Genomic DNA, 26315 nt, shown 5'->3' on the forward strand with positions numbered 1-26315 from the left:
ACCTGTCTATAGCCCAGTGTATGTTTTTGCTTGCGGCCAACTAATTAAACAACAGCAGTATTGAAACAAACGTAATAATGTCTGTAAACATTCCATATATATATACATATATATATTTATATATGTCGGCGCAACAACTTTGAAGCCTCAGCTATAAAGCTCTCTCATATATGAACCGCATAAATATTTGCTCAACGCATTATGGCGTTGGGGGTCAGCTCATGTTTGGTCATTGTCCTTGCCCACGTGTATGCATGTGTATGTGTGTGTGTGTGGATTTGTTTGTTGCTGTCGCTTTGCATGTCATAAATTGCTGCATAAACAAAGGCGCCGCCGCCGCCGCCAAACAAACATAAAGACAATCAACACAAAAAGCAAAAAAAAATAATGAATAATTTCACAAAGTACAGCTGCCATACTTCATAACGTTCATATTTTGGCGTTAGACGACAGTTAGATGAAAGGCATGAGGCCTATACAGCTGTCAGTGCTAGTTTTATTTGTCAACCAACTAAACCCAAAAGGGGAAGTGAGATTGTGGCCAACAACAGTCTGGCTATTATATTAAAGTCACTCTCACTCGCTTTTGTCTGCTTTTGTTAGCAGTGAACACTGTAGAAGTTTTGTTCTGGTACTGTCAACTTTTTCTGCATTTCAAACTGCACATTTAATCAATTTAACTAAAAGGCAGCGCAGCTCACTGATTAAATTCGTAGTACGAAAAAGTTTTAATATATACATTAGTGGTGAGTTGATTTGATGGGTTGAGAACAATTTGCCATGAAAATGAAAAATAAAATAGTTGTGAAGGCGTTCTTTAGGTTTTATTACAATAAGTTATAGTAATAGAGTATTAAACATGTAGCTGTTTACTTTTTTGACCTTTTGTTGCTATTCACAGTTTTACAAAAAGTGACGCTTTGGTATTCTTAAAGATTAATTCGATTGTTAATATCGAATCTATAGCCAGCTGCTCTACTTCAGACTGTTTTAAGTTCGTTTTCATTTTTGCATTTAATTTTAATGGAATATTTTAAGATTTATATGTAAATATGCTTAGAATTTTTCATATATTATGATTATATTATCGAAACTACTTTACATATACCAACTATAAAGTTGTTTTCTTATCAACTTACTCACATTAATGCCACGAACATTTGCTTAGACTTCGCTGTTAAGACAGCGTTGTGCTCATTTGGCAAGTGTCGAGTCGACACCCAGCATAGGTTAAATAAAAATAGTAGTAAGCGTATTAAAAGCGAAACACACGCAAATTGTTAACCACACACACACTCACACACACTTACACACACACGTCATGCATATATCATGCTCGCTTTTTATTTAGTTTGTTTGTTCTGTTTTAAGCATTGCCACATAATTCTCATACATATATATTTTTTATGTATTTTTGTCGCTTTTTATTTATTTTTTTTTGCAAACTTGATGGTGTGCGTTGATACACAACACACGTTGATGAATTTACGTCAGGCATGCACCCTTTTCTAATCTAAATTTATGTGCAAGCGAGCAAAAGAAAAAAAAGTCACACCATACTTTAATTTTTTACATTTGGGACTTGAGGGATTTGTCAGCGCTCTAAGCATTTATACATTATATTTGGCCTTAAACTGCGACACACGCAAAGTTTTGAGTACACTTGGGAGTATTTTGGCAAATAAAGTGAAATTAATTAGTTAAATTGCTAAAAGTTGAGCTCGAACTAATTAGACGAACTGCCAAGTGTCAATTGCTGGGGAGAGAAACTTCAAGCTCTATGGGGAGAGATTACAATAAAATCCTATATAATGAAATTGCGTAGCGCAATAAAATGATTTTTATGTTTATGGCCTGCAATACGTGTGTGCGTATGTGTGTGTTCATGTGTGTGTGTGTGTGGTTTACTTGAACTGAAATTCCCTTGCATGTACGCATTGTAAATTAATAATATCAACTTTTGGCAGCAAATGTCAGCGAAGGGCAAGCAAATAGCAATCTACATGCCCCAACCCACCCTCTTAACCCACCTCAAGCCAACGCTCTTACGCGTTGTGACATGTGTCTGTTGTGTGTGTGTGTGCGTGACTTGGCGACTGTTTTTTTGTTATTCTGGTGTTTACAGGCTGCCGAATCAAACTTTCAATGACTTGACATGCGATTGAGCTTTCTCGACTATATATGTAGCGCGGCAGCGCCTTAATGTATGCCACGTAAATAACGCTAAGTGCGTACAACATTAAAATTAGAGTCGAAAATGTTGGCGGCGGCTGGTAAGGTAAAGTTAGTGAATGCTCCAGGGATCTACGTGAAATCGATGCGACAGCCTAATGTATAAAAAATATTTTGACAAGCTGTCGAGCCACTTAAATTTTCAACTTTAATCAGCTGCAATTTGTTTATTACAAATTTTGTAATTTATTTCAAACAACTTCTTAACACACTTGGCCAAATGTCTAGAGACGAGCACTAAGTGTTTTTCGCTACAGAGGGTTGCTGCTGTCTTTGTTGTTGATTGATGGGGTTGGTTTTGAACACAAAAAAAAGAAACAATTAAATTACAAATTTTAATTAATTGAGTTGCTGCTTTTAAGAGGCTGCTTAAATTTAAACAGCATGTTAAATAAGACAGCAACAACTTCAAATATACTAAGCATATATATAAAGTCAGCAGTGCCACAAGACAAGCCAGCAATCAGCAGCTTTTATCAGCGCCAACAGCCAAAAAAAAAAAAATAAAATAATTTTATAAAAATAAAAACAAGTGGCAAGCAACAAACCGTAAAGTCCAAGCGCTGAGTAGATTGACTGCAAGCGCCCAAAAAGCCACTATGGTGGCCCAGCACACACATACAAGCTTATCCTCTCTCTCTCTCCGGGTCTCTCTCGTAGTCACTTAACATAGTGTTGAAAAAAAAAAGTGTTGTGTAAAGTGTTGCACATCAGGCCACAATGGCGCTAAGCCAATAAATTAAATCAAACAAGCGCGATAACCATTTCACTTTTGCCACACACACACAGACACACACATAGACACTTACTGTCGCACACAACAACAACAATAGCATTCAAGTTAAAATGGCGTAAACAGCATAACAAAAAAAAAAAAGTGCGGCATATAAGAGAAAATAGCAAACTGTATTGCATGAGTGAAAAAAAAAAGAAACACAGCCAAGCAAGCTGAGCTATAAATGCATTTTAATAAAAAGCAAACGAAAAAAAATTGTTAAAAGCTTTGCAGACACTTTGCCTGCGCGTACGAATGTGACGCCGCTCTCACACTTTATTTTGTTTATTTTTATTATTATTATTTTCCCCTTTTTTTTTTGGTTTTTGTGCGCTTTTGTTTGGTGACTTTGCTGCTAAGCCATCGATATACATATAAACAATATTGTTTAACACAAGCGACGCCATTTTGTTTTTGAGGCCAGCGCAAATTGTTTAAGTTGAGCGCATAGCTCGCTTAATTGTTAAGCAAGTCAATTATAAAGTTGAAATTTATGATGCATAAAACTTTGATAATGACAGCTGAGAGTTGGGGGCGTATATATGCTTAGAATTATTTCAATGTAAGCTTTGCTCTTAAAGTCAAGCACAAGTCATAGCCACTGGGCTTTGATATTTTTATTTCGCAGGGGCATTTGTTTATTTTTAGCCACTTCAAATATTATGCAAACGCATTAGTCCATACAGCATAATATATTTTATTTGAGCAAATGTCATTGCAGAGGCGTCGCTTATGTTGGGGCCTAAGCTCATGTCGTTTGTTAGACTTTTGGCCAAGCAGAGCTCACAGCATTTTTTTTTTTGGCAAAGCCACAACAATAAAAATCAGGCAAAGCCGTTAAAAAAAACGTCAACTAGCTGAGGTCACGCTAAAAGCGCCGCGCAAAAATTTCTAGCCAACTTTTGTTGTTTGCCAGGCTCGCTCAAAAATAAAAACAGTAGCTGCAAAAAAAAGTTTGCCGGACATTATAAAATACGAAACTACTTAGTGGCGTTGATGAATTGTGACATTTTTATGGGTTTGTCTTTGGAACAGAACACACAACAAATGGTCGGCCAACTGCTTTTTAGCTTAGACCACTTCGACGTTATGCTGTGGCCAATGTGGGGCGGATCCTGCAGATCCTTGTTGCAAATTATGAATGTGAGCAGCGCGACTTTAATGCGACGCTTACGTGTTGCCAGCTCGTTTTGACGCCTTTCGTTGGCCATAACCATAACTCAGGCAACATATTTATAGTTACAGCAAAGATTTATGCGCACACTACGCTTTAATTGAAGTAAAAAGCAAAAAGTAGCATTTGCTTGTATCATTTAAATCAACGCGCTGGCAATTAAGCTTGCGGCTCGCCTTTGTTTGTTAACTGTTGCACTTTTCCCAGCGCATAAATGCGGCGTTTAATGTCGCAGACAGGTATTTAAAATGCCATTGCCATTGATAAGAAATAACTGCGGGTGAAAGCGCAGCTTAAATAAAAAGAAATGCTTTTGACAGTTGAAATTCACAGCAGTGCAAAATGCGGCAAACTTAAGCAATGTATTTTACACTGCGTTAGATAAAACTGCGCTAGAGTTCAATAATAAAACAGTGCGCGCCCCCCAATGTGCGCTTAATGTGCTTATCAACATGGCGTATGCTTAATATGCAGCTATTTGACTACAAGTGCCAAAGTTAAGCTCCCAAATGATGAGTAAAATGTCAAAATGTAAAGATGCTGCTTCGAGATGAAGAGACGCTGTAGAAAAAAAGACGAAGCGGTCTGTTAAGTTGAGTTAGAATTAGTTGAAAGATGGATCTAAACATTTAAAATGAAACAGATTTAGTGAATAAATTATTTAATAGATATTTATATATAAAGCAAACGCTCTAAATAAATTTGATTACAGGCTATTAGACTGTCGGCTGTGAGCGACTTTTGTTGCAGCTGCTGCGAGACTTGCTGACTGTTCATTAACGTAACCAAAAATAAACGATATCTCATCAAGAAAATCGCCTTAAATATGTTTCTGCCTAATTTCTCACGCACACATACACAGCTCACTCCATGTGTATGCGTGTGTGTGCGTGTGTTTGTGTATTCAGGCATACAGCATATGCATACAAAAGCCATTTAGCAAAGTATAAGCAGCAAGAACAGAACAGAAAGAAAAGCAAGAAACGTCGCCAGGCAAATATCAAATAATTTTTTTATGTACTTTGTTTTTTGCGCTCTCCTTCAGTTGAATGACCACAAGGCCAAATGAGAAACTAGAAAACAAGGTAGAGAGCAAAAGCAAACAATGTCGTAATGAAATGAGAAACAAACACACAAAACGGGAAATTAAGTGGGAGAGCCAAACAAAAAAGAATCAAAAATAAATCAAAAATTGGCACTGCAAATTCAAGTTGCTTGAACTGCTGCTGCAATTTGATAGCTGAAGATATTTTAATTTCGCACGCGCGCCAGCTGTTTAAGCTGATTAATGGCATGAGCCAAGCTCTTCTAGTAGCTAAAGCGGCTGTCAATCAAACGCATGCCCCAAACTGAAGCAGCAGCGAGGAATTACAGCAAATAGACAGCTAGTTAAGTTGAGCATGGCAGTTGGCAACTGCTCTGACAAGCATTTAAAGCAACACTTAAAGCTGAGCTGAGCTGCTATAGTTTTAAATTTATGAATGCCACACACTTTTGCGACAGCTTTGAATACAAGTTGCATTATTTAAGTGCGACTTATGCCAATTAAATGTGTTTTGTTTTGACAAGTTTTGTAAGATTTTGCAAAAAGTTTCTATGACAGTTTAGACTGCAGTTGGGGTTGAATATAATCGCACATATATCCAGAGTTATAGTGTAGGCAAACAAACTGAAGGGCATAAGTTTGCAATAAAACGTCAGAAAGCAATGAGCAAACACATAGCCTTGCTCTCTATATATATTCTATATATATATATTTGCTTGGGTCACTCAATGTGTCCAGTCACGTTTTCATCAACAATATTTTGGCTTAGTTTTGGTTAATATTATTTGTTGCTGTTGTTGTTGTTGTTGCGCTTGCTGTGCTATTTATTTATTTTGCTTGCTGCTCTATGCTTTGGCCAAAGTGCCAAAAGGCAAATATTGCGCATACGCCGTGTATGTGTGTGCTTGGCCTTCAACGAAATCAATAAGTGACTGGCCACACAAAGTTCTACTGGCTATACAAATATATATATAATATATATATGCTATAAAAAAACAGTTGCAAATAAATTGCAAAATGTTATAAAGCATACTTTTAGGAAATTAAACGGCAATATATATATAATGTTATCTCTGCTAGCTTTTAATCTTGCACAACAAATAAACAGACAAATTTCGTCGTCCCAGATATTGCAAACTCAAAGAAATGTGTAATCGAAGCTATTAAATTGATTCGAAAAATACGAAACGTATCAATGACATAAAATAAAATATGTGTGAACAAAAAAAAAAATATAATTTGAAAGCTATAATCACATGACATGCGTCTATATCAATGACAGTAGAACGTTTGAATATGAGCTGCTGCAAACGTTTGTCTAACTGTATATTGTATTACAACAAATATAAAAAATGAGCTTAAAGCATAATACATTAAATAAATATTAAATACTTAATAGCAATAATTAGTGCAACATGCAGCAAGTAAACTAAACTAAAGCTCATACATACAAAATTGAGAATTTTAAAGCACATATCTTACAATTTAACGCTGATTGCATAGCATTGTTTTTTATTATACTATAATTTACTTTATTTCAATTTCTCTCTTTGCAGACGCCAATTGCAAAAATGTTCAATGATTGAAATTTAATACCAAAGTTTGTTAAAAAACAAAAGCCACAACAACAAAGGAAAAAGAAATCATCTAGTGTAAAAAGCAGTGTGAAACGAAATGAAATTGTAAACAAGGAACAACAACAACTAAATGCCAAAGCGACGCAACAACAGCAACAACTGAAGAACTGAAGAACTGACAAACAAACGAACGAACGACGTACAATACGCTCCAAGCCGCTTTGAATGTGCGTGGCAAGTTGCAGGCAAAACAAATCTAAATTATAACAGCTACTGCTATTGGCAACATTGCGTCTAACGAGCTGGCAACATACACAACAACAACAACAACACTGGCAACATGCTGCTGAGGCGCTTACCACACAGCGGCGGCAGCAAGCCAACGCTAAACGGATTCACAACAACAACAACAACAACAACATGGCTGCTGCTCTGCCTGGCATTTGTAACGCATGTCAGCGCCCAAATAGGTGAGTACGCCCAAATTATAAAATATCATTAGCATAATTATGGAAAGATATTATGGCAATTGATAATTGCTGCCTGTGGTTTGGCACTAAAAACAATCAAATTGAATTATATATTTTACAAATTATCGATTGCCCATTGCACAATTTCGATTGAACTGTAAACTAATGAAGGCGTTGCTATGGCAGCAAATGCTGCAACTACACAGAGAGAGAGAGAGGGAGGGAGGAGAGGCTCATTATTGTTGCAGTTGATAGCAGAGTGGCAACTATTATTAGAGTATTGACGCAGTGTTGAGGATTAAGAGCAGGTACTGCTCTGATTGGGGTAGCCCTCACTGTTAAAGTCTTTAGCAATTGTTCGTAGAATGTTGCGTATGAAATGCTGTAAATACATTTTTAAAGCTGCTTTTGCTATAGAGAGAAAGAGAAGCTAAAAAGTAGAGAGAGCAGCAGCTGATAAGAGAGTGAAACTCAATTGTTGGATTTATTCACCTCTTGCACTCAAGTATTGAAAGTACTGAATAGTTACACTCTACTGGGTTTAATATGCTCGCTTTTTTACCTTCATAGCCTTTTCTATGTTTAGTAACTAAAGTCGCTCTCAATTGTTTGTAGTGCGTTTTGTTCATGAGTTTCATGGAATTATTACTCAAGTTTGCTGCAACTGCTGTAAATAATTCTAAAAATATTGTATTGTATTGTAAGCTGCTTTTGCCACGCCCCACACTATTGTTAACGCCCATACAAAGTCAGTAGCAGCTGCTAAAAAATTGTGTAGTATAAAAAGTAGCAGCTAACGTAGTAGTAGTACTAAAAAAGATAGACAGCATTAGGCTTTGCTGATTGATTATGAGCAATAATTAGAACGGCTAACGAACAGCAGCAACAAAAAGAGCAGTAGACTACTACTTTTTATGAAAAAATGCAGTTGCTTAATTATTGAAAATATGCAAAGCGCTGCTCGCTTGTAATTTTGACTGCTGATTCATGTTGCAATTACAATTTCATAGCCAGCGACAGCGCCATAGACAAAAGGCAATCACATTTGGTTCGGGTGTGCCCCAAAAATATTTGTAACTTTGTTATACGACTAAATCACAAAAATCGCTGGTGCGACAACATAATTAAAACAGCGGCACAGCTGTAAGCCAAAACAAAAGGCAACAAACTGTATAAAACTGAGTTGTGTTCATTAGCGTTAGAAACAGTGTGGATGAGAGAGAGAGAGTGAGAGAGATTGGGAGAGTGCATTGAATGCTGCATATGCAACATGTATGTAAAATGCATAATTAATGCAACTGTTGCAACAACAGCAGCGAGCAGCAGCAGCAGCAGCAGCTTTTGAATATGTTTTTGTTGGGCAAGGACATAATGTTGCCTAATGATTGTGGCTGGGTGTGTGTTTCGAACAGAGTTTATTAAAAGATTTATGCCACATTTTGTGGCAGCGCATTTAGTTTTTATCTCTAACGCCCGCTGCACACAGAACGTTGAACTTGCTGCTGCTTAGCCATAAAAACGAATTTTCATGAAAAATTCACACGCCAAAATTCAATTGAAGCAAAACGAGAGACGAAAGCAAAATAAGCAAGAAAATCAGTGACCCTTGAAAATAAATAATAATTACGCTGCCAGCGAATGGGAGTGGGAGCGGGAGAGGCAAATTCAAAACAAAAAGCAGTCAAGACTTGACGAAAAGCAACAACAACAATAACAATAACAGTGAAGCTTAAAGAAACAACAAGAAAATCACACCATTAATTACAAAGAACCGAAAAAAAAAGGAAATAAATAAAAACTGTTAAGCGTTAATGTGGCGACGGCTGCAGAAACAAGCCAAAAGGCTTAGGCAGGGGGCGTGGCCGCGCACTTAGCTCTCTGCAGTCTTGAGCAATGTGGAACAAACTTATTACTGGCGTAGCAATAGAAATGAAATGTGACACGCAAGGCAGCAATATAAAAAAATAAATTATATGTGTGTGTGTGCATGTGTGTGTGTGTGAGAAAGTGAAGGTGCATGAAGTTCAATTAAAAGCAAATGTTGTTAGCTACATTTTGTTTGCTGCTGCCTTTTTTTTGTTGATTTAATTAAATTAAAATTGCGGCCAGCTTGTGTATGTGTGTGTGTGTGTGGCTTAAATATGCATTTCCGCGACGGTTTTGTTAAATGTGCATAAAAATGTGCATGGGAAATGCATTTGCGGAATGTTTCCTGCGGCACCAAGAGCGCCAAGCCGAGCCAAGCTAAGCCCAAGCAACAAGCATTTTTTCCCAGCTTTGTTCTAGCAGACAATATATGTGTGTGTGTGTGTGTGTGTGTGTTTGGCCACCCACCACATGCTTGACTGCCTGGGAAAGTCATCTTAAGATTGCGGCCAGCAGCAACAAGGAATACATTAGGACTGCCAAGTTGGCTTCATCACATGGCCTAAACACACAGTGCACATATGCGGCTTATGTGCAAGAAAAAACTTAAACTTTTCAATAAATATATTTTATAGCAACAGCAACATAAATTCTACATAAAGTTTTAAAATTCTTCACACGTTTAGCGCAAAGTTAAATTTTAACTGCAAAAACTTCTGCTGTCTAATTTTTCTTTTGCTTTCTTATAACTCATAAACTGCGCATATAAATTTTTTAAATATTTATATTTATTTTTTATGCGTTTAGTTTATGCGTCATTTAATTTTCAAGTCTGCCCATTTTTTTTTCTACATTTTATGCGCTGCCTTCATATTTAACTATTTGCACTCAATTGCGTGCAAAATGAATTGGAAAGCGAACACAATTCGAACACAACTATAAATAAAAGCAATGCAGTTTACATGGGGCGTGGCAGCGAGCAAGGCAAATGTTTTTGCAGCTATTATATCATTTAGTTATTTTTATAGTTTGCGGCAGACGCGTTGTCAGACTTTTAAAAAAGCTTTGCGCTGACAAATAGACAAAAAAATGTGACTATAAAATATTAATTAAATAAATTAATGGGCAGCATAACTGAATTATGCATGCACAAATTAAAGTTTTATAAATTTTTAATAATTGTTGAATGCCAAATCAATAAGAAAACAAATACAGAGCAGCTGCTAACTAATGCTAAGCAGCTGTTTGCACACAGTCACAGCTATATATATGTATATATATATATGGAAATTCGTATCCGTATACAAAATCAGCCACGCGTCACACACAAAAAAATACGCGACAATATCGCAGCGTGTATCTGCAAGATGGCAGGCAATTCATTTTGGCAGTAGAGTGTGAGTGTATGTGTGTGTGTGTGTATTTGTGTGCATGTGTTGCTGATAATGTTTATGCTGTCAGTTGATGCTGCACATGACATTCAATTGCCACAAATCAAGATAAGACGCAAAGCAAAGTAAAAATCAAGAGAGCGAGCGAGATATACAGTGAGCACTCTAAGGAAACACGTGCCAATTGTTATAAACACACACACACACACACGCATACAAGTGTAGGCGCTTTGTTCCCTTCTACAAATCACATGCTCAGTTTATGCCACGCACACATTTGTGTGTGTGTGTGTGGCGCCTGTTGTTATCATAAAATAAAATTCTCGCTGTGTGGGAGTTTTGTGCTTTTTGACTTTTGCTGCTTAAATTTCCACTGGTTTTAAATCTAAGCTGCTCATATATGTTGCATATAATTTGTCTGGCAACAGATAAAATAATGTTATGACTAAATTTATTGCAACCCCACCCCACCCCAAACAACAGTCAACAGCTCTTAATCACTAATTTAAGTACATCAAGTTGACAACATTAAAAGCACTTGAAGCATAACTCTGCAACTTTTAACCCCTAGCAGTAATTTTTAATTTAAACGCAGCTTTATTTAATATTAGCATTTAACTTAGATTAAAGTTCTATATGCCAATTTGACTGCTGCTTGCAATTTTGATAAGCGACGCGCGCTATTGACAGCTCCATTCTCGATTGCTGTGGGTGGTGCTGGGTGTTCGCAAGCTGCGGCTTAAGACAAATACCGAAACGCAAATCAATTAAAGCGCTAATTGAATTGTTGGCTGCCAGCGGCAAGCAGCGCGCAATCAGCAACAGAGAGCGAGCAAATTCATTGCTGATTAACGCCATAACAAAATTGAATTGCTCAAAGTCAAAGCGCAAAGTAAAACTGTCACTTTGTTTGTGTGTGTGTGCCTGTGTGTGTGTGTGTGGTCAGCTCAAAGTAAAGCTTGCAGCTGAGCGGCAATCAAACCGCAATTAGATTTGCCTGATCAAAATAAAATTAACGACAATTAAAAGCGAACGTCGTTGCCTGGATGAGACTAGCAAAGTAGCAATTTACGAGCGGGTCAGTTGGTCAACAGTCTGTCTCACTCACACACACTTTCTATCTCTCTCTGTGTGTGTGTGTGTAAACACGCTAATTAAACGCAAGGATAATTATAATGTGGGAAGTGTAGAAGGAAGCGCAAGTAGCGCAAATGTGATTGAATTGTTAAGTAGACGGCGTGCGAAGCTGTGAACATGACCAGCAACCAGGACATGGCAGGAAACCAACTTAGCGCTGCCTCTGACGCTCTACATAATTATGCAACAGCATTAACTGTAGCAATGTGTAGAGAGTATAGTGAAGATGTCAACGTGGCTGCGTGGAGTGTTGCTCGAGCTTAAGCCACGTAAATGAGGTCAAGACACTTGAGTAAAGAAAGTAGCTTAAAGCTTAAGCAAACATATTGCAAACTCTACAAATTAAGCAGAGATATGTTGGCCAGACTTCAAACAGACAGCAGCGACGAAAAGACAGTAGAGCAGACAATGAGACAGACCGTAGACTGCTGGCAGTCACTTCATTCTCTAATCAACTCAGCCTCAGCTCTAACTGAATCCACAAGCCAGACAATTATCTCTCGGCAGCTGCTGCTGCTCTCCACTTCATGCTGTCACTGCTGCCAATTGAATATGCAAATTGGCCCACTGCAAGAGCCGGCAGTCAATCCACTAAATTTCAGCCGCAAACGCAATTCAACTTGCCGCTTGCCACTTGCCCCACAAGCTGCTGCCGCCGCACAGTTTTTATGTGGCGAGAAATTAATAGAATTGTTATGCATATATATTTCGTTAGCATTTTCTCTACAGTTTTTGCATCCACATGCATCGTCGCTCTCTTGTGTATTTGCATTTAAATTTTCTACTTTCATTGCTTTCAGTTTGATTTGTGCAAATGTTTGACTAGAGATTTTTAGCAGCAGTCTGTGTAATTATTGTAAATCCAACAGGCTGTCGACAAATGAAGTGTTCTTGTTCCACACACACACACACACACACACACACACAGACACACAGGGGAGTTTTACTACGTTGTTGACTTAATGTCGCAGTGATATGGAAGTTACTAAATTGACAGGGAGTTTTATTAATGAACTTGTATTGTTCGCAGCGTGCAGAGCGTTTATATTTATTATATTTTTGAATTTTAGCTCATACACAAACCCATGCATTGGTGAATGTAAATTGAAGCTGTAAGCAATTCACCAATGAATTCAACAACATGCGGCTGCTTTGTTTTTTAAACTAAAATTAATTTTATGGCCTTACTAAAGTCATAATTGATCAATAACTAGCATTGGTGTATACACCAACGATATCAACAATTTTCAACAACCAAACCCTTAACCCTTGCTAGCCTCACTGTTTTCATAGCGACTTCATTTGCACACATTTTTTTGCGCAGCATTACACAAATAATTCTTTATGCAATTTTTTAAAAAAATTTCAACAGCGGAATGTCGTAAAATTGTAAAATGTATATAGAAGCTCCTCCGGGTGTTTGCTGCTATGCGTGGGTTGACTGGATAAATTCCACTTCTGACAGTCGAATTAACCTGTCATGTAACAAAAGCAAAAAAATATAAATAAAAAGCTAAAAATTTGTTGCATGCCTTGGCCGCGACATGGACAATAACCCAAAGAAAAAAAAATAGCAATAGACAAAGAAAATTCTCAAATTATGCGCTAAGCCAATGTCGTAGCTAGTTTTCAGTCATGCTGCTGCTGTTCCCTTTTGGCTTTTGTGCGCTCTCTCTTGACTTGTTGCCTTGTCAGTGGCCTGACATTTTGTGTTTGGCTTGAGGCGCAGCAGCAGCAGCAGAGCGGAGTTACCAGGGCTAAATGATATAGAGGTTCTTGACATTGCATAAACTGTCATTTAGTTTGTACTACTTGACAGTGAACTATTCATTTTCGTTTCGTTCTCTTCTCTTCTTTTTGGACAAACGAGTCGAACATGGGCAGCAGCTGTCGTCTCGAAAGTCAAGAGTTGCTCTCAGTCTCTGTCGCTCTCATTGTCTCTGTCTGTCTCGCTCTCGAGGTGTCACACACAAATTAAATGGTTAGCTGTCGTTCAGTTAGGACTAAAAAAGTTGCAGGCTAAAAAAAATGAGATTCTCGCATGAGTCACGCAGCTGGCGCTCGCTCGTTGTCGTTGTCGTGCTGATTCCTTTACCTGCCTGGCTTGACTCCAAAGTTAAATGGCTGCATTTTTCAGCCAAAGTGCAGCAGCAAATATTTGCTAATGTTATGCTGCAGTCGTGAGTGTGTGCCACGCCCACATATTGAACAACACCCACGCTTTGACATTGATTAAATGCAGCGCGTTAAACAAATTCTCGAGGCGTTTGCTGCAGAGTTGACATTAGCTCAGATTTGTTACCTTCCGTCCATAGCGCTGGTTGGCATAACTTTGCGCGTTTTTCTATGCATAAATTAAAACAAAAGCCTGATGACTTGGGTAAACAGTTATTTTTATGTTGCTGATTACGTTTTGTGTCAGCTTGTTAACAAAGTTGTAGCAAATTTATATAAAAACTTTGCCACAGCTGCGAGCCTAAGCTTAAGCAGCTAAACGGAAGCAAATTATGTGTGCAAAGTATCCAAAACGTTGTAATTTGATAGCAACGTTTAGCTCTCAACTAAAAAAATATTTAAAATTTATTTATTAATATAAAAAACTAAGTGACTCGTTAGGCGAGATTTTTGTAGCAGAGGAAGCGTCGCCAGTGCTAAAGGAAGCTTTAATGGAAGCCATACGAAACAAGTGCAGTCCAGTTAGCAATGTGCAACAGCAGCAGTGTCACATAAACGCGTGTGGCATCGAATTTCACTTTCAAAAAACAACAACAACAAGCTGCACCAACTGTGTGCTTGCAACTGTTGCAAATAGTTGCTGCTCATTGATTTGCCAAGCCTTTGGCTGTTGCCTTTTTGGCATGTGCGTAGCTCTACTCGTCTCGAGCTTAGTTAGTCAGTCAGCTGTGGGGTATTGTATTACTAGAAAAGGGTTCGCTTGTTCTTTTTGTTGTTGCCATAAGTTTGAAAAGGGGTCGACTCCAAAGCGAAACTGATTTATGACAGGCAAGCGACGCAAATGCAAATGCAAAGTAAAGTGGGTTGATCAATAGCCCAACAGACGGACGAACAGTTTGCCGTAAGAAGTTGTAGCAAAAGTATGGATTATGTTACTGAATGACTAATGATGAAAACTGATACTGATACTCTCTGACTGTTTGCACTGATTACAAATCAAAAATGCCATAATAAATGTTGAAAAAGAAACTGAACATAGTAAAACAGTTAATCAAATTCAAAGCTGTTAAAAAATTGTATAAAAAAAATTCATAGGTAATTAGTTAGCATAACAAACAACTTACTGTAATTAACAATTGTTCAGCTTGCGTTAGATAATTTAATTTCAATTCCAAATACTTTAGCTGTGACTCACATGACGTATGCGTAATATGCGCACGCTGCTATTTTTAACTAAATTGCTAGACAAAGTAGCGCACGCACTTTAAAGCTAAAAGCAAATTTGAATTTGTTTGTTTTTTATTAATGCCTGCCACTTGATTGCTGCAAGTTGTGGCAAGTGCATGCGCCACGCCACGCCACGCGCGTATTTGCTGCAAGTTAATTATAGCCGCATCATGACGCATCTTAGAGCTTGCGGATTATGCTGCCACAAGTCTATTTATTTAGCGGCGATGCCGCTTGTGCGAATCATTTGGCTTGCTTGCATTACTTGTTGTTGGCCCTAAGCTGGGCTTGGCTTGCCGCTCTCGACCATTTGTTGCGGTTCTTGCCACACACACACTTGAGACGTTGCAGGTGATATATGTACTTAGGAACTTAAAAACTTAGCAGCGAGTTTCAAGTTGAAAGTTAACTCTGCATTCAACTTTAGCTTGAGGTCAACACGCTGCTGTTGACACACACACACACACACACACACAGCGCTCTCAATTTGTAATTTGTACAACTTGGCTGCAGTGTGTGTGGGTGTGGCCAGCTTATATTTGCATTAATGCCCAACATGATAAAAAAAAATACTGAAAACTGAAACTTGCTGTTTACTCAAAAAGTTTGCATATGCTAAAACTTAAAGCTGCTGCAAATCTTTTATTTTCTCACAAAAATATGCTTCACACATAAGCTGACTAAGAAGTTTTCTCGTTTTGTATATGTAAATAAAATATCACAGCAACGAAATAAGAAAAAGTTCAAACACATTTAAATTAGGCCTGAGCACAGTTTGATGATGATGAAAACTTTTTTGCCTATTGGCATCTCGCTTGCTCGCAAAACTTTTTGTTGACAACATTTTGCTTGCTGCTGTTGTTAGTTATGTTGTTGTTGTTACTGTTGCTGTTGCAGTAACATGTTCCCATCATTATAATGTGTAATGCTTTATTACAGTAAGAAACTTTTATTTATAAGCAGCAGCAGCAACAAGAGCGAGAGAGAGCGCAAAAAAGTTGTTGCGCATAAAGTTGTCAAGTCAGTGCGTGTATTTTGTTGTTTACTTTTTTTTAAACAACTGCATAATGGAATTATTTATTAAATTAGCGCAGGTTGTGTGATTTACATAGCAAAATGCTAAAGCGCGTTAAGCAAAGTAAATGTTGTAAATGTGGCAGGTGAAAGTAAAATGCAAGCAGCTTGCAACAAAGAGAGTGAGAGAGAGAGAGAGAGATAGAGAGAGATAGATAGAGAGAGAAAGAGAGATAGAGAGAGAGATAGAGAGAGATAGAGAGAGATAGAGAGAGATAGAACTTTATTTATAGCAGTGATCACATTATTTATTATTAATACAATTGTTAATAATAGTTAAAAGTTAAAGCGTTTTTCACTATTTTTATTGCGACTCATTTATATTTTGCGACTATCTTCTTGTGTTGAACTCTCAACTCTCTCTGTTAAGCTGCTGTTATTATTTACTGATATTATTTATTATTAATTGAATTGCTGTGCTTAGAGCTAAATTAAAGTAAAGTGCGCTTCACTATTATTAATGCTCAGTTATTAGTTCATTAAACTTGAGCGTTCATTCATTTATATAACTCAATTTCCTCAACTTCAACTTTCATTAGACTAACATATGTTAAGGTTCTGCTAAGCTGCTGTTAAGCTTTATTCTCTAACAGAGTCTAAAGCAAACTCTTTGACATTCTTCAGCATTTTTGAAACTCTCAAGCGTCTTAGTGATTTGTTTATAAATCAATTTCATGCGCTTGCAAGCGTTTCAATTAAAGTTACTGCTGCACAAATCCTTAACTTAACTGTTAAAGCGCTTATAGTTTTTTGTCAAAGGCCAAAACCACAACAGAAGTGTACACATACATTCATATATAGTGGCTATATATAGTAGTCGGGTGCAACATTTAATACTGTCAAACAGAAATTGACAGCAAAAATATAACTCTTGCTCTCTCGCTCTTTTGTTGGCCAAGTCGTAAGCGGCTTTTTGCTTATCGCCAGACATTTTTGTGGGACAACAGTGACCCCCATAAGTATCAGTACCCAACCACAAGCAACGAAAGCCTTGCACATGCGAGACTTGAGCTAAATATTTATGTTACGCAACAGCAGCCAAGTCCTAATTAAATTTGTATAACTTTTGAGTCGAGTTTAGCTTTGTGCTGCTTAATCAGCGCTTAAGCCGTCAGAACTTGCAACCGCCGAAAAGTGTTTTCCGCACTTGCAACAGTGCGCACTTGAACTTAATTTTTGGTGAGTGCCCCGAAGCTGCTGCTGCAACAACAGGCAGGTGAAGCAGTTGGGGGGGGCGTCATAAACGTCTGGGGAATAGCGTGCTTGATGAAAAAAAAATGAAGAGAAAACTAAAGCTGGCAATAAAAACGCACTTGGCTGCGCTGCTGCCGCCGACGTCGACGTCGACTCTGCCTTACCACTTCCGGCGGCAAAAGCAAGTTCCTGCCGCAGCAAAGGTAACCAAAGGCAACCCCAATATGTCTACTCCTTTGTATGTGTGTGTGTGTGTGTGTTGAGAGAGTTTGCCTTGGCGTCTGGGCGCAACATATGCAAATTTAATATTTTTATTAAAAAAGTTTGTTTTTTTTTTTATACGTGCCACATACAAAGGCAGCAGCACTTCAGTTGTGTCTGCAGACGCGTGTGAGGCAGATTGCAACTCGCTCTCTCTCTCTCTCTCTCACTCTAACGCTCTCACTCTGTTGTGATAGGGAAGCGTATTAAGTGCCGCGCAAGTTTTTTAATGCCACACACACACACACGCACACACTCGACTCGCTATAAAAACAAGTTTTTTTCTGCTGCTTCTTCTTTTTGTGGCCTTTAACCCTTCTGGCGGGTTCTCGCTCGCTTCAGTTGTTGCTCAGTTAGCTTCTGTTATTGTTGTCAGTGTTTGTATTGTTAGACAGTTTTCGCTTGCGCTTTTAGCTGCTGCTTCTTCTTCTTCTTTTTGTGGCAGAGCAATCAGCAGAGTTTCCTTTGCTTATCACTAAATTTGCTATGCCTAGAATTCGTAGACTTTAATGGATTTAAACTCTAAGCCTGCATCAGGTACAGACCAGCAATGATCTTACTATACAACATTTTTTATATAAATTTTTAGCTTATCAATCGATTCAATTTTCATGCACAAAGTTCGTAGCTTTATTGAAAAGACTCTACAGTTTTAACCTATGCATAATTAATATCAAATCGAATTTAAATTTACAATTACAATTAGAATTTACTATGCTCCAACCTCAGGGCTGATTGAAAAATATTTATTTTGGTAAACAAAACTTTTCACATTTAACCCACGTCAAGCGTTTAAGGTAATGACAACAGGCAATGGGCCATAACAATAATGAGCATACATATCTTAACCCCAACAGTCTATAAATGTGTGTGCGACTGTGTGTGTGTGTTCAATAAATAAAACAAACGACGCGATAACCACAAATTCCATTAAAAGTAGGCTCAGGATTCAGAGCCAGTTCATTGCTTCATTATGATGTGTCAGGTGGCCTTACTCTTTAAACTAAGCAGCCAGCCAATGTGTGTGTGTGTGTGTATTGCCGATAACCCGAGCCACACAAAAAAATTATGTCCACAAAACTTGTGTGCCCCAAACTGGTCTTTTTTTGCCTGAAATTTTACTTTTCGAATTAGAATACCTGCCACATATATACGAAAAAGCAAAAAAATAAAATATAAAAAAATTCTCACACACACACACACACAAAAAAGCAAAATGTGAATGAAGCGCACATGTTGAACCCAAAAAAAAAAAAAGGAAATTTGTGTGCCACTTTTTACTGAGCTGAGGGTTGTGCTATTGCTGTACCGCTCTAACTCTGCTGCTCTCTCTCGCTTACATTTCCGCTTTGCGTCTGTTTGTAGCTTGTGCATAAATAAAATTTTCGCATGTTGGCGGCACATTTGACTGCCCAACAGCCACGCCCACTATTGCCAGCTCAACTTTCTTGTTGCTGCTTGTTGTCGTTGCCTTTGTCATGTTATAATAATGTTTTTCGGACGTAATTACAGTTTGCTTTGGGAGCATGTTTAGGTTTTAAACTGTGTCACTGCTTCGTTAGTTTTTCTTTGCGTTTCCTTCGTGGGCGTGTCCAGCTGCTTAATGTCAGCGTTGATTGATTGTTGGGCCAACAAAAGGGCTAAAGCAATAAGCGATTTAAGAATTAGACACGTGGCAATAAACCAAACAAATTTAATTTAATTTAACTAATTTACTATTTTTTCATTGCAGGTATGTACCGAATGCTTTAAAATTTACTCTGCTGGCGTAAGTATGTCTAAGAATTGGCTACATGTTTAGCATATGAAATTAGTTCAGCTTAGCCGCCGCTTCTAGGTCAGCTAAGGTCAACTAATGCAGCAATTTATCAGCAGACAAACATCAGCAGTTGCTGCAATTGCCAGAGCAGCGCTCAAGCGTAAACGATAAACAGCAGGCGCATGTAAGAGAGAGCGAGAGAGAGAGAGAGCTATGTGTCTTCTGCTGGCAATTGGCGTGTTACGCTTCACGTGGCGTGTAAGGAAGAACACTGACCTAGGGGAGTAGTGAACTTGCAACATTTGGCAAATGAGTTGCAGCAGCAGCGACAGTTTAAATGCAGCAGCAACAATCAACGAAGCACAACAAGCGAGCGTAATTATTGAGGGCTAACAAAAACTAGCAAATGAAGTGGTAACAAGTGTTACACACACACACACAAACAAACACACACACATATATAGAGCGCACACACACACATATATAGAGCGCTAGTTCATTGTTGTTTGGGGTTAATAAAGTTGCGCTGGGGAGAAGAAAATGCCAACTGTTGCTGCTTAGGAACTCATAAATTTCATAGTGAAACTAAATAAGTTGTTCGAGCAACATTTTCTTTGTGTGTGTGTGCGCGTTTGTGTGTGTGTTAAGTTGCTTATCAATTTGTGTGGTAAGCTTAGTTCGTAGCGGGGGCATAAATTCTATTTTATTCGCTTTTGGACTTTTGTGTTAATGCAATAATAACGTATATTTTATATACACAAAAACTTTAGCTATGTGTGTATTAGTGTGTGTGTGTGTGTGTGCTTGTATTTATTTCACACATACACTAATTACGTATACGCCACAGCACACTGATGAATGTTTATTGAGCCGTCCATATCATTAACAGTCGCCTGCATGTCACACTGCTATCGAATGATAAACTGCAAGACGCCGCCCACCCACACACACCACACACACACTCCAGTATTTTGGGTGTGATATAAGAGCCAAAAAAATAACCTGCTGCAAGCATTAAGCAGCGCATGAACTCAGCGGCAGCGCTGCCTGCTGCTTGCTGCCTGTGGCAAATTGCTGCAAGACGCTGGCCAAATTAATAACTAGACAAGGCAAAGAGACAAGCATTTTCCCCTTAGATTAATTACGAGTTGAGTGCCGAGCGCCAGGCCTAAGAAAAATATGCACTAATAACTTAAAAACAAATGAAGTACAAAGTCGCTTTTTGTTTGCTGTGTGATAAGCAAAACAAAAGAAGAACTTGGCTATGATGAGTTTATTAAAGCCAAATTTAAGTAAAATTCTATTTGAAATTATTTATGTGAAATCAGCGCAAATATTTTTGGCAAATCTGCAAGCAAAACAAACGCATTAGCATACAACTTATTAAAATTCATGCTTTGCTAAATAAAATCAACAGAAAACAATGTGAAAATATAATTTGGTTGTCGGACGTGTTGTCACGCCTACAAAATAAAACAAACGCCGCCGCGCTGCGATAAATATGAAAGCCTGATGAATTGCTCAACCTGAATTACAAATAAGCCAGCCCATTGCCATTGCCATTGCCCTTGCTCGTTGAATCCGGACGCAAAATTAACTCTTGCGCTTTTTGACTAAACAAGCAAATGACAGCGTAGAAATATGCAAACAAAATGAATGCAAATCAAGTGGAGGCAGCGACGCCCAGCTGAGTGTCGAGACACTTGTGTATGCGAGTAATAGAGTGACAGCATGGGGCAGACAGTATAACTGTCGAGGGGGGTGGGGGAGGTGTACACAGCAGGTGGTGGCGGCGACAGTGAAAAAAACAAATGCCACTGAGGTTTTTTTTCCTCTGTGTATGGTGCTCACTTGTTATTGCTGCCACGCAGTTTCCGTTTGCACTCGACGCGCGGCCGTTTACATAATTTCAATATGGCGGCATGGCCAGCAGCCGAAACGGCCACTTAAAGGACAACGCCCAGTCCAGAGCACCAACGACGACGACGACGACGAATGCGCTGGAATTTTTCATTGTGTGTGGAACGTAACAAATATAAAAATTTGTGTTTATGTTTTTGCGCGTTTTTATGTGCGCCTCACTTTTGACACTTATTTTTTGACAGCTTAAGGACATTTGAGGGTCGTGCGCTCACTTAAAGCTTCAATGCCTGAGATTTGTTTGGCAAACGAACTTGCCGCACATTTATTATAAATGAGCGCCAGCCAACTCCCTTTTCTAGCTCTAACATGCATTTTGCGTGACCACCCACTCAGCCCCCTCAGATGACTTTATTGAACCTATGCTTAGCCAACATGTTGGCTGTAATTAAATTAAATTATGGTTTCGTTCTGGGGTACACAACAAGGATAACAACAACAACATTTTTCCTTTTGTCACATTCAAATTTAGTGTTGCTTTTAAGTGCCGGTAATAAGATATTTTGTATGCTGTGTAATGGGGGGGGAGGGGAGGGGACGTAAGCGCCATGTGTTTAGTATTTTCTCTGTCGTGTGACAGTTTTGCATAATTTAAAAGGCCTAAAAGCCAACTATAAGTTTTAGCCTAGCTGCGGCACAGTTGTTAATAATGCCGAGTTGAGTTGTAGTTGGAGTTAACTCTATATATGGCTTGTTACAAAGCCGCAAAAAGGGTTTGGCTACAACAGCTGCTTATTGTTAATTGCTGTAAATTTTTATTGCGCGCAGCGCTCAACTTTAGCTCAATTAAGCAATTGTTTGGTTAAACTTTATTCAAGTCTTTGCAGCTTTAACTCCAGTGCTAGTTGCTTGTCTGCCCGATAATCAGCGCTATCAAACTCAAAGCACGTTTAAGCTTAGTGAACACGTTGACACAAACAACAACAAGAAAGAAAAAAAAAAACAAAAAACTGTCTTAGTTGGCAACTAAAAAAAGAAAGCAAGCAAAGTGCGCAAAGCGATGTGTGCAGACGTGTTAAGCGCCTTAAAGTAGGCAATGACACAAACAGCAAGACACATGTGTCATTAGCACACACACACACACGAGCAAAAAGTGAACTCAGCTTGATGTGTGGCTATTGAGCCAGAACTGTCAGCTGGCCAAATGCTTCAAGGTGCGCCATTAAACGAGCCGACCCAAGCATAAGCATGTCGCTTATTCTAAGCTATATCTATGCATGTATGTGTGCATGTATGTGTCTATTTGCTTGTGTTTGTTCATAAAGCTCTGCACACTGCTCTGTTGTGCCTGTGCCTGAGCTTCGATTGAGTGTCGTCTGCCCAGCACTTGGCAAAGTCCAATTTAATTGTGCTACGGGGAACACTTAGCAGCAGCCACAGTGACATTGTTTTCTCACTCACACACACACACACACACACACACAGAGACTTTAGAGCCAAGAAATTTAGCCTTTTATTTTTGCTACGTATTTTGCATGCCCCCAACTTTTGTACAAACAAACTAACATAGCCTAATTGCTTGTGCAACTCGAGCAGACCAAACAGATTGCAATAAAAAAAAATAGTTAAAGTGCAGCGCAGCCAGCTACGAAATACACTTTGTCAACAAATATAATTAGAAGTTTGTATAAACAAAAATTAGTTAAGTCAAAAGCTAATTTCAAATAGTAATTATATTATAATTATATGTCAATGGTGACCATAGGCAATTCATACATATATTGAATTGACAGACACTAGAATTGACCAAATTGTTGTCTACATTGCTTTATTTTCCAGAAGCTAGTACTGCCTGCTATTATATTATTATTAATAAATATATATTAATTCAGCGAAGCAAATGCGCAAACGTTTCTACAACTTCAAGCTAACCCTCTGCTTATGTCTCAGCAATCAAAGTGTATCACAAAATGCAAATAGTACTGCAAGTTTGATAAAATCATGTAACCCAAATATACAAATTTCTATTGTGCAAAAATATTTTTGCACTTAAATCAAAAAATAGTAGAAAATTGTTATGGCAACCACTCAACTTTAATGCCTGTTAACTAAGTCAGTTATTGAAACTGCCGCCGCCGCTTGCTTTTGGCCATCACTGGCAATTTCGCTCTTAACCTGCGCCGGCTAACGCATATCGATTAATTGATTGATGAGCATGCTATGAATAGCAGATGAAGGTGATGTTATTATACATAACATAACGTATAGCGATAAGCAATACAGCTTCACATGTATACGTGTGTACGTGTCTGTGTGTGTGTGCAAATATTTTTTTGCGCGCTGTATAAAAATTCAAGCGCTTGCCATGTGGAAATGGGCGCACATACAAACATGTGTACAGCCTAGGCATGTGAAAAAAAAAGTTGCTAAAGCTGCGCCAAGTCGAAGTCGAATATTAAATACACTACAAAACGTGCTTAGACATGCCGCATGCCAAATAATAAGCAAAGCTTTGCTTATAATTAATAATGTAATAATTATTATTTATGCTTTAGCTTAATTGATGCAATGCAACTACTCTATATAAACAGCTAGAGCGAGCGAGCGAGCGAGAGATTTGCTGCTTGTGTAGCAGCATGAAAAATTGTTTGTATTGCATATTTTTAGGGGCCCAACGCCAGGCAAGCAACGAAGCGTGAAACATGTTATCGGAGCACTTTTAATGGAATTAATGCACAAAACAGAAACAGCGCAGGCAGCACACACACACACACACACAGATACAGAGATATACACCAGCTCGCAATACAAGAATGCAAAATGAATTAAAAGCCAAACAGCAGCAGCAGAAAAAAGTATTGCCTGCTTTAAGGCGCAAGTTTCTACGTTATATACACTTTAATTACATTAATACGCTTGACAAGCATCATTTTTCTTGCAGTTTGCTGTAATTAATTAAAAAGCAACAGTTACAATGCACACTCGAGTGTCTGCGCGTGTGTGTGTGTGTGTGTGTGTGTGAGAGCTGAGCATACACTTTTAATTACATTTAACATAGGACAACATAGCCAAAGGCTATGCGCACTTCATAAAAAAAGCAAGTAAGGACACTATGCAGCAGCAAAATTTTGAGCAGCAATTGAGTTATGTGTGCATGTGTCTATGTATGTGTGCGTGTGTGTGTAATTAGCCAAAAAAACATATTACTTTAATAAGCAGCAACCGGCAGCTAGCCAAAGATTTAATTATGAGCCACACAGCCCGAGCGCAGCAAATTGAATACAGTTTGCCTGCCTGGCCCACCATCCACCCTCCCACCCCCTCTGAAGTGCTCGAAATTGACCATTAAAATCGTTTATGCATTTTGCGCTTGTGCTTGTTACTCTAATTGGTTTTTGTATGTTCGTGCGTCCATCATAAAATATTATTATTAGAAATTAAATTTTTTATGCGCAAGCTCTAGCGAGACTCCGTTTTTATTGCACACTTTTAGGTGATTGCACAGCATAATTTGCTCAAGTGCAAGCACAAAATGTAGTCATAAATTTTAATGATCACTAAGCTATAGCCAAAGCGTTAGTTGGAGCTGCAATCAGCGTGTGCGTAAAATTTGCAGCAAAATGCGTTAAATTTTGTGAAATTTTGAAGTTCAAGCAGTGGACTGACGTAGATAAACATGTGAGCGACCACAAAATGCAAGCCACACACCACAAAAGCTCACACGCACCCATGCGCTTATGGGGTGGGGCGGTGAGGGTGGGGGCTTGAGGCGTTTGTCGCTGAATTATGCGGGTTGTTGACAGAACGTTAACATCGGCGTAACCCGAAGCAACTGCTGAGCACGTTTAGACTAAGCCACAAATACACACACGCACACTAGAGAGAAGATATATGTGCTATATAGAGAACATACAAATTCAATGTCAAGCGAGCAATGATGAGCAGTCAGACAGACAGACAGTCGTTGGTCCATGCCCAGCGGCTCTGATGACAATAATGTTGGCAGCTCTCACATAAACTAAATGTATAAAAGTTTGATTTGCAGCCAAGGAAATGGCATACATGGCCAACAACTACAACAAAAGTTGTACAAATGCTGCCATGGAAAAAGTTGGTAGCCTTCATTTTTTTCTCTCTTTTTGTTGCTGTGGCGGAAACGGAAATAGAATTATAAAAGCCAAGCTAAAGACGTTTACAGAGCATACAAAAAGCAAAAGGGCAAGAGATAGAGTTGGCGACTCACACTCACGACTGTGCGTGTGTGTGGGAGTGGGAGACACACACACATGGCAGGCAGATAAGAAAACTGTTTGCCAAAGGCTTAAACTTTGTCTGTCGAGTGTGTCTGTGTGTGTGTGTGTGTGTGAAACTTTTAGTCAAGTTCGTAGGGGTAAAAATTTATGAACAGACGAACCACAAAACTATGTGGGTGTGTCTGTATATGTGTGTCTGTGTGTGTGTGTGTGAATAGCTTTGGCTTGAATCAAAAATGAAGTGCGATTTATGGTCATACAAATCAAAGTTTGGTGCTTGAGTTGATTGCTAACAATCTTTTGTATGACAAGCAAAAAGCGCCTTAAGGGCGTGGCGCACACACGCCCACAAAATTAGTTGAGGTGATAAATTCAGCGCTGCAGACAAAAAATATATAAAACTTTATGAATTGAATGTGCAAAAGTAACAAGTGCTAGTGCAAACAGAATTTATGCACAATTATAAAAGCTGCGAGTCGAGTCGAGTCGAGTCGAGAGTCGAATTTTGTGCCATAAACTTTTGCGATAATGTGCGCCTGACTATTGAAGTTCGCCAGCGGTTTTGCTTTATGTGCAGAGTTTGATGAGTTTTCGCTCTCTCTATGTGTGTGAAGGACTTTGGGCTATGAAGCATGAGCTTGGGTTTGGGCTTTTGCTAATTTGACTATTGTTTGCTTAGCTGCGGCTTTGCAACTGATTTAAAGTCACAATTGAAGTGGGCTAAAGTTTTCGAGTGGTTGCTAAGCTTCAAATTATTATAATGGGCTTTAAAATTAATTTCAACAGCTAGTTGAGACTTAAGTTTGGCTCTCTATTTTAAATTAGACTGCGCTTGAGCGGCTCTC

The 26315-nt window shown here is 38.5% G+C and overlaps 1 protein-coding gene across 1 annotated transcript in view; it reads left to right on the plus strand.

The window, feature by feature from the left end:
* Positions 1–6829: 6829 nt before the first annotated feature.
* Positions 6830–26315, plus strand: part of LOC108598229 — a 46093-nt gene continuing 26607 nt past the window's right edge. Inside the window, 1 exon segment of the mRNA XM_033293863.1 lies at positions 6830–7273. Coding sequence (XP_033149754.1) covers positions 7144–7273 — 130 coding nt within the window. The 5' untranslated portion in view covers positions 6830–7143.

Source organism: Drosophila busckii, chromosome 3L, assembly GCF_011750605.1.
Source record: "Drosophila busckii strain San Diego stock center, stock number 13000-0081.31 chromosome 3L, ASM1175060v1, whole genome shotgun sequence".
Classification (NCBI taxonomy): Eukaryota; Metazoa; Arthropoda; class Insecta; order Diptera; family Drosophilidae; genus Drosophila; species Drosophila busckii.